The 15,748-nt window shown below is 35.2% G+C and overlaps 3 protein-coding genes across 4 annotated transcripts; 1 reads left to right on the top strand and 2 right to left on the bottom strand.

Moving 5' to 3' along the window:
• Positions 1-666: 666 nt before the first annotated feature.
• LOC128870146 (uncharacterized) lies at positions 667-1,920 on the bottom strand. The gene has a single exon (XM_054112762.1). It carries the CDS (start codon positions 1,918-1,920, stop codon positions 667-669), a length of 1,254 nt encoding a protein of 417 aa, XP_053968737.1.
• A 2,508-nt stretch (positions 1,921-4,428) lies between these two features.
• On the top strand, positions 4,429-6,272 carry LOC128870092 (uncharacterized). The gene is made up of 3 exons (XM_054112705.1): positions 4,429-5,014; positions 5,074-5,417; positions 5,490-6,272. Exons 1-3 carry the CDS (start codon positions 4,429-4,431, stop codon positions 6,270-6,272), a joined length of 1,713 nt encoding a protein of 570 aa, XP_053968680.1.
• A 2,591-nt stretch (positions 6,273-8,863) lies between these two features.
• LOC128854747 (ATP synthase lipid-binding protein, mitochondrial) lies at positions 8,864-13,031 on the bottom strand. 2 transcript variants are annotated; one of them, XM_054089104.1, is made up of 4 exons: positions 12,923-13,031; positions 12,088-12,200; positions 10,526-10,730; positions 8,864-9,958 (listed from the first exon to the last, which is right to left on the bottom strand). In XM_054089104.1, the coding sequence occupies exons 2-4, from the start codon at positions 12,133-12,135 to the stop codon at positions 9,795-9,797; spliced, it is 417 nt and encodes a 138-aa protein (XP_053945079.1). In that variant the 5' UTR covers positions 12,136-12,200; positions 12,923-13,031; the 3' UTR covers positions 8,864-9,794. The 2 variants fall into 2 exon arrangements, with proteins under 2 accessions (XP_053945079.1, XP_053945081.1); XM_054089106.1 differs by lacking the exon at positions 12,923-13,031 and adding an exon at positions 12,488-12,594.
• Positions 13,032-15,748: the final 2,717 nt, after the last annotated feature.

Below are 15,748 nucleotides of genomic sequence, written 5' to 3'. Positions count from 1 at the left end.
GCTAAAATGAGTTGGGGAGTTGTCGTTAAGGATAATGAAATTAGATTGAGAAATGAAGTTGGCTAGGGTTCTGCCTCTGCGATTGGTATAGACGGATCCCCAATTGGGATGCCTGCTGTTGAAGTCGCCCATAATCAGGCTAGAGGATGTGAAAGTACCGAGAACATTTTGCAAATTTGTTGTGTTGAAGTTTATGTTGGGTGATATGTAAGCAGATATCACATTGAACTGTTTTTGTGAGTATATTTTGACTCCGATAGCTTCGAAATCGTTATTTAAGGTTATTTGCTCGTGCTGGATGGAATTGTGAATAAGAATGGCAACCCCTCCAAAAGCATTGGAGGAGTTAAGGGTATAAATGTTAAAGTTAATTGGAATAGGAATTGGTGAGTTTGGTTGAATATGCGTTTCCTGTAGTGCTATCACTTTTGTATTATGTTTCTTTATTAGCAACAACAGCTCATTATAATTGTTAAGATAGCCTCTAATATTCCATTGTAGTATTTTAAGCTTCATATTTTAGCTTGGAGATAAACTTTAGATATATTGTTGCTGTATACGTAAATGTAAATCTAAGTATGGTTAAATTAAAATTTATAGTTGTTTTGAATAAGTTAATTGGTAATAGAAATGAGTGTAAGTGTGAGTGATTTATTTTGGTAGTTTTTATAGTTTAGGTTCTTCGTCGGAGTCGGATATGGGCATGAAATAATCGTTTTTTTTTAGTAATTCTTGAGTAATTTTGCTGCATGGTGAGATAGTAGAAAGGCTTTCCAGAATATTATTGGTTTGTTGGGATATGTGGTGTGGTGAGTTTTGCGTTTGTTTGGCGTTAGCGGTTTGAGTGAGTGAGTTTGATGTTGTTTTGTTAGTAGGATTATTTAAACTATTGGTTTCGAGTGAATTCTTTGTTTTTTGTAGTTTTGATATACTAGTTTTTGTTGGTGGGGATGTAGCAGGGCGTTTTCCTATTGTTGTACTTGTTGTCGTTGGTGATGATGGTGTCTTGTTAGTGGATGTTGATTGACTTGTTATGGTGACGTTTGCATAAGTGCTTTTGGATTTTACAGTTTGTGTATTATTTTCGTTGTATTTGCGCAGTGCTTCGCCCATGGAGCATTTTGTGATGGTTTTGATTTTTAGAATTTCTTGAGTCTGTTTAAATCTTGGGCAGTCTTTGTCTGACGATGCATGATCGCTGCCACAGTTTGCACATTGTTTACGTGTACAGTCGGATGGAGAGTGGGGTGGAAGATTGCAGCCTTCGCATGTAGCAGTATTGGTGCAGCGTATTTTTGTGTGTCCTAGTAGTTGGCAGTTTTTGCAGCGCATAGGTGTTGGATAGTAAGGGGCGACCTTAACTTTATACCAAGCTATGTCGATGACTTTGGGTAGGTGGTAGAGGTCAAAAGATAAGACAATTTTGCCAGTAGGAACAACTTTGCCCTCAGTCATGCGGGTAAACTTATATATACCAGTCACGCCTTGGATTTTAAGTTCCCGCAAAATCTCCTCCTCGTTTACTTCGTTTAGGCAAGGCGCGTATATTATTCCCTTTATTGTGTTTAGATTGTCTTGATATTTTGTTGTCACTGGACAGAGGTTAGCAATCGTTTTTAACTTTAGAAATTTCTCAGCTACTTTTGAGTTACGTGTTAGTATCAGTAGTGAGCCGTCTTTAAGTTGTTTAATGTTTTCGATTTGGGTAGATATTGCGTCTAACGATTTTTTAATTACGAAAGGACTGAGTTTTTGTAGTTCATTATTAGGTGATTTAATAGTTATGTATTTGGGTTGATTGAGTGATGTTTGTTTGTATGTGAGCGGCGGAAAAGAGTAGTCGGAAGTATAGTCGTCAAATTGGCTTAGTAAAGAAAATCTGTTTGTTGTTTTGTCTGGCGGTTCTGGTTGTAATGGCATTTTGCTGCTGTTGTGTTGTTATAACTGTTTGCTTTGTTGTTTTATGTTGTATACGGAATCACAAAAGTGTACAAAAGCGAGAGTAGGATAATTTAGAGTTAACTGTTATGTATAACTAATTCGCGAACTACGAACACTTGTTAGCACACGTCTGAATAGATTGAGAGCTAGTCGATGACTGACAGTTACTTTATTTTTCGCGATTTTAACAAATTTGCCGTCAGGTCCCTTACCAATACAAAACAAACAAAATGAGGCGAAATTAAATTGTGAAAGCACAAATGAGTATAAAGCCTTCAAACGGAGTTTGTTGGCGTTTTTTGCAGAAGCCGTCAGAAAGTATGTATGTGTGTGTATACTTTCTTGTGTTTGGTTGTTTCCATTTCTTTCGCCTTCACAAACAAGTAATTCCCCTTCATTTTGTTTGTTTACAGTGAATTCGGAAGGCGCAACCATGTACTCTGCCATCGTTGGTGTAGAGCAGCTCACATGAAGCAAATATATGAAAGCCGGTTTTTTGTTTACATTTGTGATTGGTTCGTGTTATACAAAGCGGTTTATTTTCGATCGTTTGAAATTTAATTAAACCTGGGTTGGGAAATTATAACAAAATCAACTGCGTCGTGCTAGGATGCGAAAATGAGTTTTGTGAATTGGAGTTTTCCATTTTATTTATGCCACAAAATTGGCATTGCATACATTTGCTGGAGTTTCACGTCAACCAAATAAAGGTAATCTTCCGATAACACCTAACCTAATCGAGCGTAAAGATAGCAAGCAAAGAAATATTGAATAGAAGTGGCCTATGGTGAGTTATACCAGTTTAATGAGGCATTACCAAGACGAATTAAGTACCATAGGTGGCGCCTTCGCAAAACAGTTACCTAGGCGAATTTATTACAGGTGATGGCATCCGTATATAAGCAAAAACATAACCATTCCATCAGGTTAAAATCAGTGGATGACACTTGCCATTTGGGTTCCCCACCAAGAACACTAAAAAAGGGTAATTTACCCCGCTTAAGCCTTTTCAAGCCCATTACACACTTTTCATCTCTTTTTTTTTTTGTAACATTTCACTTTAGGTACTATTTGAATCACCAACTATAAATTCTCAATGTACACAAATAGCAAGGTAAAAACCCAGTAAACACAAGAAAAAATTTTGTCGATATTCAAATCCACGGTGAAAAAATCAGTTGGGTGGATACCATCACCTATAATAAATCCGCCTTGACAATTACTTTAGTTTTCGCGATTTTGACAAGTCTGACGTCAGTTCCCTTTCCAACGAACAAAACAAACAAAAGGAGGAAAATTTGCATGCTTGTGAAAATTCAGTGATTCGTGACATTTAAACTAAACAACCAATGAAAACGAAGTGCCGTGTTTTAAATTAGGAAAGTACAAATGAATATAAAACCTCCAAAAGCAGTTTGATTTCGACTTTATGCGGAAGAAATTGTGTGTGTGCGTATAAGTTCTTGTGTTTGGTTGTTTCCATTGCTTTCGCCTTCACAAACAAGTAATTCCCCTACCTTTTGTTCGTTTATTCATGGGCTCTGACGACACAGCGAATTCGGAAGGCGCAACCATGTGTTCTTTATCCTTGCCTTACGGTGTCTACACTCACCGACGCAAGGTGGATTCATTAAAAATATAATATAAGGTGCGAAACTGTGCTACAGCTCTCCCTCAGATATTCTTATTGGTCTTATGCACACTATCAAACCCAAACGTATATTTTAGTGTTGCAATTGTTTTGCATATCACTGCATACCCCTTTTGTATTTACTTGCCTACTTGTTACATATGTATGCATGTTAGGGGTGTCCTTATTTTGGGAAAGTTACTAGATCATCGTTCACCGGGTCTAATTTTTTTCCTTTTGGTATAAAAAAAATAACTGCAAAGTTTGAAGCCGATCGGGCTTCATTTGATGGACCCGGAAATCGCTTATATCTGAAAGATCCACTAATAGGTGTAAAAAAGACGATTTTTTCACTTTTTTACTTTATTCTGTATTTTTTTGCTCATGGTTGTTGCTTTTTTTTATTAAATTACATTGAATAAATATTATTACATTTCATTTCAAATATATTTTACAAAAAAACCACCTAACAGGAACATTTTTCATTTAAATTTACAGCATGTCAAATGAAAATATAGTCGATTTCGTATCGTTTTTTGTTGGGGTTTTTTTAAATATATGTAATTATATTTTTTTTTCAATCCTACATTTTTTCAAATATATACGTATTTTTCCCTTTTCCACTAAATCGTCCTGCATGTCAGCCAACCCCGCGCAAGGGTCGTGTGCGACTCGGCGCCACGCCGGTAGGTGGCCGCGCGAGTCTTCTCTCCCATAAATGATATTATGCGCAGCGGCTTCAAAGCGACTTTGATATTTTGACAAAAAGTTTATCCCTGTGTCGTATAAGTGCTGCATCACACATCAAGTGCTTTCTGCGAAGTTTATTTGGAACATATGGCAAAAAAAATATCACCATGTCGGATAAACCATCGACCTCAAGTCATTCAAGTAGAAGATCTGTGAAAAATTTGAATAACATTGATTTGATCGGCAACACTGCGCATCAGATCACGGGCGCCAAACTTCCGTGCATCAAACAAGTGTTACAAGTGATGTTCCATAATATGCGATTTGTTGGACTTACTGCAAAAGACAGTGCAAAATTGACCATAAGTGCAGCTGTAATATTTTGGCAACAAGCTCGCATTCCAATTATTAATGATGATAAGTGTGTGAAAAAGCTGATGAAAGTTTACGACCAATGGAAAAACATACAAAGAACTGTCCCAGATAAAAGGTCAAATGCACAAAAGCAAGTTGCCGAACAATTTACTCAAAATCTTGATGATTTGTTTGATATTGCCATCGGTGATGCGTTGGAAAAAATTCGAATTGAAGAGGACAGAGAATTTTTAAAATTGCAAAGACAAAAAGGTCGTCCAGGCTACATGGTTGGTGTCGATATGAAGTTATATGGGCGAGAAAAACGTACGCAAGAACGACAAGAAAAAGAAGAAGCGCGTAAAAGAAAACGCGAGGAAGAGATGGCTAGACCTTCAGGTAATTTATTGCAATATGTCATAATTTCAAAAATCATATTTGATTGTGAATTTTTTCAGATGTCGTGAATTGTGATGATGAAGATGCTGAAATGCCATTTTGTGAAACGATTGATGAAGAAAATGAACCGATTGACGATGACTGGGAACCAGAGAAAGTAGCTGGTAACGCAACATCCGCCAAAAAAAGAGGCCGAAAAGAATTCATCACAGCAAGATTGGCTGCTGCACTTGATAATGCTAAAGTTTCGGATGGTATGGCCGTGCATATCCTCATTGCAGCTGCTGAAGCATTTGGAATACGGGCTGAAGAGTTAGCTATCAACCGTTCAACTATTCATCGCGCTCGCCTGGAACATCGATTGGAAGATACAAAAGATGTGATGGCTCGGTTTCCCGACAACGTAATTAAAACTTCAGCTTATATTTAATTTTTATTGGGTTTTCAATTTTTCATTTTAAAATAAATTTTTTAGATAAATACCGTTGGATCATTAGTTGTTCATTGGGATGGCAAACTACTACAAGATTTGATTGGTAGACTCAAAGTTGAGCGCATAGCAGTTCTTGTGAGCTACAATGGGACATCCAAGTTCCTCGGAGCACCGAAAATTGAATCGTCAAGTGGAGAACACATTGCTGCTGCGGTTCACGAGACATTAGTTAAATGGAACATTGCGGAGTACGTGCAAGGCAAATGTTTTGACACAACTTCAAGTAATACCGGCACAGAAAAAGGAGCTAGTGTACTCTTGGAAAAGAAACTAAAGCGTCAGTTGTTAGATTTATCGTGTCGACATCATGTTTACGAGATTCTTCTGTCGAGCGTTTTTGAGGTCAAATTATCACCTAGCTCGGCACCAGAAGTTCTAATTTTTGAAAGATTTGCCAAGTCTTGGACAAGTTACGATTTGGATTCGTTTTGCAGTGGTCTCAACGAAAAAATGGTTCTTTTGCAAATTGATCAAGTTGAACAAGAGAACATCAAAAAATTTTGTTTTGATCAGTTGACAAAGAATCAAATTCGAGACGATTATAAAGAGTTTCTCGAATTGGTTCTTACATTTCTTGGAGCAGGACCGTTCAACTTCCGTACACCAGGACCAACGAGTAACGCTCGATGGATGGCAAAAGCTATTTATTGCTTGAAGATTTTCTTATTTCGACAACAATTTCAGCTTACAAAAAGAGAAGCGAATGGTTTGCGCGATATTTGCATTTTTCTCATCAAACTTTATATCAAGCCATGGTTCCTATAAGAAATCTGACTTGACACTCTGAACTTTAGTGAGTTTATTTAACACCCTTACTAGAAAATGTAAAAAAAAGCAACAACCATGAGCAAAAAAATACAGAATAAAGTAAAAAAGTGAAAAAATCGTCTTTTTTACACCTATTAGTGGATCTTTCAGATATAAGCGATTTCCGGGTCCATCAAATGAAGCCCGATCGGCTTCAAACTTTGCAGTTATTTTTTTTACACCAAAAGGAAAAAAATTAGACCCGGTGAACGATGATCTAGTAACTTTCCCAAAATAAGGACACCCCTAATGCATGTATGTAATCACCTTTTGCATGTACAAATACTCACACTTGGTAGTAAACTATCATTAGCACTATCGATAATATCGATGGCATATCAATTCGCCACCCCTTTAATATATGTATATATTCAACATCCTTTCTGGAACACATTTTGGAATATCAAACAGTTATTATTTCCGATCAGCATGCTCGTTCGAAGGATTTGGAAAAGGTTTACATATGTAAATTATTAGTAATTAATTAGCTATTTAACTTCTTACTTGACATTTATTTCCAGAAGCTCGCCACGTCGACGTAAATGACACAAAACTAAAGTATTAAAGATGTAAAGGATATCAAGAATATAAAGTTTTGGTTTATAAAATGTATCGCCCTATTGGTCGTTTGACTGGAGAGCTTGAAGATAAACTGTAATTGAAAATTGCAAAGATCACTACAAATGCCGCTGAAGACGTAGAAGATAAGCTGGAAAACAAGGAATACCTCACAGCAATCGAAAACTCAAAGCTGAAATATACTTTTTTGCATTCTCATTTTTACAGGAAACGTATTTGTATCATTTGGCTGACAGACTCGTCATATTATTTAGCTTTGATGGGCAAATACAATTTTAACTAAGCTCAAACTCATTGATGAAATTACTACGTTACTAAATGCTTTAATAGGCATATATTATATAAATTCAATTACTTTTTTTCTTTCAGACTTTTTTCCGACTGAAGGCCATACAAATCTTTAAAAGGTGATGAAAAGAAGTGTTGAAATAAAAAAGCAATGAAATAACTTACGTAGTCTAGACTTAATTAAAAAAAATACACAAAGCAAAACAAAAAAACGATTTATGAATTTATATGGTTTATGTTGGTGAATGAAATATCTTAGTAAATAAAAATTAATAAATAAAAGTTAGACCAAAAATGCATTAACATTTTTTTTTCCAACATAACAATAAATAAAAAAATCACGGTTAATTTTATCAAAACGAATTTTCGCAAGTATGTGCATATATCTTTATGCATTAGAGAATTGCTTATTTATAACATAATTACCGTTACATAATTAAATACTTATATAAGTTAACACCACAAATATTAATAGTGCAGTTCAGACGCCCAACACACTTTCTGCTAGTTTTGGGTGTCATATCACCCAAATCCCGTAACTGTGGGAAACAGGTAAGACATGTTAGGTGCATGTGACGTTGCAAGCTTAGATTAAGAATTCTATGTCTTTTATATGTTTTACATCAGTAAATTTTTAGTTCTAATAAAGATAAGATGTGCTATGAAGCACTATAGAATATATCTTTTTAAACTTTAAAACACAATAATGTTAATTTATACTCCCTTATATAATCACTTAGTATAGGGTTTGCATTAACTACTTCATAGCAGGAATAACAACGAAAGCAATGGTCTGCTCTCGCTACTGCTCTGAACTTATGCAGATGAGTAGTGGAACAGGTAGCACAAAATGCGGAATCAACTACTTTGCCCCGCTCCAAGCTACGTTTCGTTACTGCTAGTAACTTAGAGCAATAGTCAAACAAAATGCTCAGTGCTCTCTGTAGTTGTAGTAGTAGAAGTAAAAAAATGGGAATCGCCCGAAGCGCTACTTGCAAAATTATTTTTGCTTTCCATCCGCTATTAGAGCAATATCTGTTTTATGTGAATTTTTTGTGCACATTTTGTGGTGTCTCACCTGAAAATATAACTGACAAATGGTATGGGTGAATATAATTTCAAGTTTTTTTTCGTTCCAGGACGATATTTTTAGTTAAAAAATATCCGTATATGTATGACGGACTAACCCATTGATACATTGGCTATTTTTTAAACGGTTTATTATGTCTATAATTTGGAATATGGCCAAGAACCAGCAGCATTCCCCGCACATGCATATATGTTGCTGCAACAACAATAAATCCCTGATCAGTTAAATCAAACTTTATACACGTACTTCATGTTGCATCATATGATTTAAAACTAATGAACAAAATGTCGTATTAAAGTAATCAAAATCCGGAAATTCCTGCAACTTCGGAAAGCCAGTAACATAAGGTCTATGTTCTTAACCTGGCATAGTAGTCTCCATTGTTTATCAAAACAATAAAATCTTAGAAATAATCATTTCCTTACTTCTATTATTCTGCAACATCAAGACGCATACCAGAAATAAGAGGAGCTTGGTCAAACCCCCGAAAAGAGTGTAAGCGCCAATCATATATTATCCGGCATGGCTAAAGGAATTCAGAGCAAGTTTACCTTGCACTTCGTGAGTTAAGTAAATGAAAACCTCTTCATACTTATGTTTAACCATTCATGAACTCCATCTTGATTTTATTCAATGCCTAATTTACGTCACAATCTAGAATGCATCTATGGATAAATTATTATAGTTAAATGAGCAGTGTAAGTAGTATATACTTAAGACTCAATTCTTTTCATTCGTTCTTATATAGTAATTATCTAAGAAATGCGTACGCAGCAACAATATGTTGTGATCTCATGCACGAAAAATATATCTGTATGTATATATATAAATCAAAATCGGTAAGTAATAAGTAATCAACTTTTAGCATCAGTATAAGTTACACACTGCATTCCATTATTGTTTCGCATGTTTCCTGCATTTGTTGGTTGTTTAACGAGAGCGCATACAGGACAAACAAGGGCTCACATATCATGGGATTTGCAAACTGTATTGCTCATATGATAAGAAAGTAAACATGTGCACATTTCTAATGACGGACCATAAAATCCAGTATATTTTTTCACTTATTAAAGATTTAAATCGTCTGCTGCTCGAGAGCAGGTTAATGTATTTTGAATTATCTTTATTCAGTTCTTTTCAAAATGTGATTCCTGTTGCTACGATGCTTTTATATGCGATTGTGACTGAACTATTCCATACAGCTTATTCGATTCTGATTTGCACATGGTTTCTTAAACTTGTCATTCGATCTGTAGAATATCCGATGCGGCGCATATCTCTTTTTATTACCATATATTGTATTTGCAATTGACTTGCTTCTACATTTTCTGTTTTCAATAATGTTAATATTCGCTTTAGTTCAACGTATTCTGCACATTTTTAGTTTTTTTATCATAGTATTTTTATTTTCGTTTTAAACTTAAATAAGTGTTTGTATTATTGGATGTTTTTTAAAAACAAAAAGTGGTGGAGCTGGTGTTGTTGCTGTTTCTGTTATTTATAATCTCTCAATGTCAAACACTTTAGAAAGCGAAGAGCAGCAAGAAGGCCATCATAAGACAAAACAGACCCATAGCTTCAGACAAGGCGAAACCTAAGATAGCGTATGAGAACAACTGTTGTTTCAACGATGGATTTCTGGCATAACCAATGATGAGGGAACCGAATACTGTTCCGATACCAGCACCTGTTTGTATTGGAAGTTTTTGCAAAAGAAAATAAAAATTAATAAACCACTAACAAGAAGCGAAAGAAAGTTGCAGATAAGCAGAGTTTCTGTTTAGTTTTGCTTATGCGAAGTCAGTCGCAGATTAGTCTGAATTGAGTTCTGCAAAGAATGCAGCAAGCACATCGCACTAAAATTGCTGGCCACAAAGGATTTCAATGAATGCTCAACCAGGTGGTCGGGCATTCAGAATTTCTTGTCCCTTTGCCTCTTAATCATACAAGTTTCCTGCTAGAAAATATATCGGTTTAAGTTCACACGCACCACAGCGTGTTTGAATTGAACTTCGACCAACTCTCAGACCTTCCCGAGGCAATATTGGAGTAATCTACATTTCACCAAAGCATATACACTTCCCGTTAAGAGTTATGTAAGGCATTGATAAAAAATACTCGTATGTGTGCCCCAGATGCTAGATTGCAACTGACTTCTAAAAACAAACATTCGCAGTATTCAATGCATTTTTCAGCTACCTTCTTTCGCTATTATGTTAAGCAAACACATGTAGTAGAATCTTCCAATACTAACCGGAACCGGCGACTCCGACTGTTGCAGCACCAGCACCAATGAATTTGGCAGCTGAATCAATGTCACGAGTGACTGGAGAGGTCTGGAATGACCTGATTTGTGGCAGTAATGCAACGGGGGTTGTGTTCTGAGCGGCCAAGGATTGACTCTGGCTAATCACAGCGCTGCTCAATGGTCGCAAGTATTGCTTTGAGCCGTTAAGGAGCTAAAAATATAAAAATAAATAAATAAATATATTATGTGCTAATAAGAATTATGTTAATTATTTGAATTAAAATTTCATCAAGCTTTTTCTTAAAATTTAACACTACAAAATGGCCTCCTACACTCAACTGTTTTTAATCGATTCTAAAACATTTTTCTAGTTTTTGAGTTGACTCTATCCAATTCAATTGGTTTTCTTGTATAAGATACAAAATAGAGGAATGACCTTAAATCCTATTATACTCTATTCATCCAGATGGTACTGGTTGGGGTGGAGCGTACATGCCCCTCTTCTCTAATATATAAGATACCTCATTCTCAAAACCAGGGCCTAAATAAACTGAAAGTGATTACGCGATTACTAATAAGTTTAGTCCATAAACGTCCCGGAACTATTGAGTATTTAGCCTCAAAATATATCTTCAGGTGAAGATTGATTGTCGCTTAAAATGGCGAACCGCTCATTTCCAAAGTTTCCCACAAATTTATCTTCACACACGGACTGAAAGGATGCACTATACCCACACCCACCAAATATTCCAGCCCCTCTGTCTTTATGAAATATCTCTAGGGAACTTGGCAGACGGATGAATTTAATTATTAATCCTAAATTCTTTTTCTTCTGAAGTTTACGTAATTAAGTTTTTTTATATAAGAATATAAATGTAAATAATAGTGCCAAGGAGTGCAACTACCACAAAAACATGACACCGTTATGCAATAGTAAGTGAGAAATAGTAAATACTGTGCACTAAGGTTGGTCATGTATATTTTCTACTGTTCGTGTTCGTGAATGTTGTTTTCACTTAGTCTTGAGTTTTTTAAAATGTTTTCAATTAAAAAAAAAATGTACTATTTCAAGAAACTACTTGTAAACTTTTGTTAGGAATCCAATCATCTCGATACTCTTATTGGCAAATGTACCGGTTTTAACCTCAAAAGGTAACACTAGTTAGCAATGTTATACAATGAAGCATGTTCTCCAATGAAAACAAAACTCCCAACATCACGAAAGCAAGCATTGACGATAACATTGGATAATATAAAAGAAAAAAATAATATTAATTATACTATATGAAATATAGTGCTATAATTTCCAATATGTACTATTCCCTAAACTGCAGAGCTACAACACCGCTACAACCTAACCTCAATTTTTCTTATGTAATATTTCACCGCATTAAAGTTCACCATACCATACCAATCATGGTATCGTGCAACGATGTTCAAGAATAATGGAGAAAACGAGGAAAATCGATTCCTAACTCCTTATGTAATGAAAATTATTGGCCAATTAGCACCCTATATTGAATTTAATATATTGCAATCATCATTGTAATAAATAAGTGAAAACTTACGGCAGTCCTGGCGACGGGGGCGATACGAGAGACTGTTGACACGAACATTTTGTATATTTTAATTTGATGATGCTACGTGGATCAACCAGAAATTGAAGCTAGCTCACGGTGCTCTGTAAAGAAAGATGATAAAACAAAATAATTTGGTTTAGATAAATAATAACTTTTTGTTTTTTTCCATATTTTTGCTTATGGTATGACGATAGAATTTTCTAATTACTGCCACATGATTCTTGTTCACTGAAGCCATTGGAAAAGTTACGTAATTTCATCAAGTCTTTAATTCCGTAACTTTACGCATTTTGGCATTAATATTGCGTTATCAAAAGGAGAATATAAATCGCATTAATATTAAATTTCTTCTATTTTACACAAATAATTTGAAAATATTTTATTTTACAATTTATTTTTTCCAAGTCTTGCTACAGAACTGCGGGTCGCTTTCGTAACGTTGCAACGATCTCGTTCCACTGACAAATTCACTGCTGTCGTTCGTTGACGTTCGCAATAGACCGTTTCGTTTCATTTTTGTTCTCATTCGTGTCTCTATGGTAGATATTTTACCACATACACATCCACGCCAAGATGGCGGAAACCGCTGCCGAAAAAACCACATTTCTTTACACAAATCCATACACTTTTACCAATTAAACTGCTAATTTTCAACAATCAACAACATTCTACTTTATTTATACTTCAATACTTTAATTAGTCTCATCAAATACTTCAATAGGAAACACTTAAACTTCATCATAAGAATGATTATTCAATCAATGACAGGCAGTAACCAGAAAATTCATTTCCTCCGGAGCTAAAAATTTCTTCGTGTACTCACTTCGAACAAACCCTTTCAACAGTGGAACGTCTTGTAAAATTTAATCACGAATGAACGACTCAGATGTCTTCCTTTCGGGTGGTGAATCAAATTGAGCTTGACGTTGGATGTGGTACAATTATGTAAGTTCGCATTACCACTTTTCAAAAGGCATAAAGATAAAAGCACGTTTACATTGGTGTGTTTTAAATTTGAAGCCCAAAATGGAGTTTGATTACGTTATTAAAGTGATTTTTTAGCAGTTTCGATATATTAAATAAATGTAGTCCACATTGTAAAGGCTACAGAAGAATGCGCCTTCCGAAAACCGCTACTTTTTTCGCGATTTTGGCAACCGTTGGTATCAGTGCTGCGAAGAAACAAACAAACGAGAAAAAAAAGTTGTGCGAAGTATGCATAATCAGACCATAATCTATCAAGAATCTTATATCGCAATATGACTCAATTAAAGAGGGTTTGGTAAGTAAACAGCTTTCTCGCTCGCTCTTAACTAATTGAGCCCCCAATTTGAATACATGTTACTTCTTTACAAATAAACGCACATGTTTTATAAAAAACGTTTAAATTGTAGTAAAAAAAGACCCATCTACATAAAGCTTGGCGTTCACTTTGCTTTGATCCCACACTAGGAACTACCTTGCTACAATGAAGGATTTGGCAGGGAAAATTTAAGCTGAAAATGGGTAAATCATGCATATTATAATTTGTCAAATTATTATTTACTATAGTAACGGCATTTACTAAATTTATACTTATTTAAATTTAATTCAGGTTCAACATTTTTGAAGTAATTCTATTTGTTTACATCTCATGATTGTCGACGCACGCGAAAAAATGAGAGTTGGCCATCTTTACTCACTGCCCACGTTGTATGAAGACGGGTTTTCAAAGAAATATGTTCATCATAAAATAATAGGGTGCTTACATATACATAAGGCCTCTTATTTTCGTCAAGCGTTAGCAAGTGGCGAAAAGATGGAGCAACTGTTTAAAATCAACATATATTGGCAACACTGGAATAGAGCTGCCTTAAATCATGTGTTTGTAAGACAGTAAGTTATACCAGTTCAATGAGATATAACCATACTCGCTAACGGGAAAATGGCGAAAAGAATAGACCTTGTCTTGCATAACTTAACTTAACGAAAAATTTGCATGGAAAAGCAACAACAAAGCTATCGAGAAAGATTCGCCGCTAGCGAGTATGGCTACAGCTCATTATACTGGTATAACTCACTGTTGTACGAACGCATGTAATTTAAGGAAGCTCTAATTGCCAACATATGTTCATTTATACCAGTTGCTTCATCTATTCGCCACAAGGCAAGTTGAATATCTAAGGTGGCGCCAGTTACTTTATTTTTCGCGATTTCGACAAGTCTGATATCAGCTCCGTTAGCAATACAAAACAAACGAACAAAACAAACAAAGGTAGGAGAAATTACATTTTTGTGAAAATTCAGTGAATGGCTTGGTAATATTGTGATTTGTGAGATTTAAATTAATCAAACTAATGGAAGCGAAGTGCCGAGTGTTAAATAGTGAAAGCACAAATCAATATAAAACCTCCAAGTGCAGTTTTTTCCATTGAACTATAGTTTTTGGTAAGAATTGGAGAACATGGCCTGTCGAAGACCACACAGAAATTTGGAGAGTCTCAAACAATCTTTAGTTCGAGCACCGACTTCAATATCCATGGAAACCGTGAGTCCTGCAATAGCTGAATGGCCTCATTGTTTGCAGACTTGTGTAAAAGCAAAATGTTTTAAAAATATTTACATATTTAAATAAAACTAACTTCATTAAAAAAGTATTACAGTTTCATATTTATAACGGAATTAACTTGTAACAGAACTTACGGCAGGACTAAGTATATATATATTATATAATTGCAATTTACACTGTTTTTGGGTGTTTAGCTGAACTTTTCCTCCTATTTGGTGGTGGGCGTCGTCTTAATGTTGTTCCTACAGTTTTAAGCAGCATCCAAATGGCGGTTGATTGTTATGAGGAGCTTTCTCATGACAGAGATACATTCTGAGGTTTGGCATTGCCTGGAGGTTTCCCATTGGAAATGAATGACAGTCGGTTCTACGTTACCGAAATGACCCGGATTTATATCCGGGCAAGGACTACAACAACAACAACGGCGCTTTGTCATTTGAACTACCAAATCACAATAAGAAAAGCAAATCAGTTATTATACCGAAGTCATCTTCTATGGATTCGCCTTGAATTGCTGTCCAAGCAAGGTGAATTAAGGGGTAACACCACTGTACACGCGTAAAATAAACACGATTTTTAAAGAATTTTTTTGTATAGAAGAAAAAGGAAAACAATCACTCTGTTTGGGGAAGCTATTACTTATATACTAAAATACAAAACTACAGAGTTTGATCGAAAAATTTTACAAAATGGCGGCATTGGAGACATTTTTGTAATACGGTTTCTCTTGAAGGAGATCCGCGGCACGCAGCACAGAGGGTGCAAATTTTAATCTGGAACAAAGAAACATTTTTTTTCTTAATCTAGATAAGAATAACTAGAGAAACACGTAGGGGATTTAAAAAATATTTATTTTTGTGGAATTAGCAAGCATTTGAAGGAAAAAACTCTATTTTGGACTAAAAAAACGGCACTTAAATAATTATAACAATCGTTTAAATTAATCTATCGAAAATCCCCTACGCTCTTCTCTTAAGAAGGTTATTATACAGACGTAGTGAAAACCCTGATTAAAAATATTTAAAATTGTTTGAGTTATGCTGCGTGCCAATTTCAGAAAACGTGTTTTGAGAAAAACGCGCTTAAAGTTTGGAAATTTGG

This window comes from Anastrepha ludens, chromosome 2, assembly GCF_028408465.1.
Source record: "Anastrepha ludens isolate Willacy chromosome 2, idAnaLude1.1, whole genome shotgun sequence".
NCBI lineage: Eukaryota > Metazoa > Arthropoda > Insecta > Diptera > Tephritidae > Anastrepha > Anastrepha ludens.
Note: the sequence above shows the minus strand (reverse complement) of the source record. Positions and strands in the feature narration are given on the sequence as shown.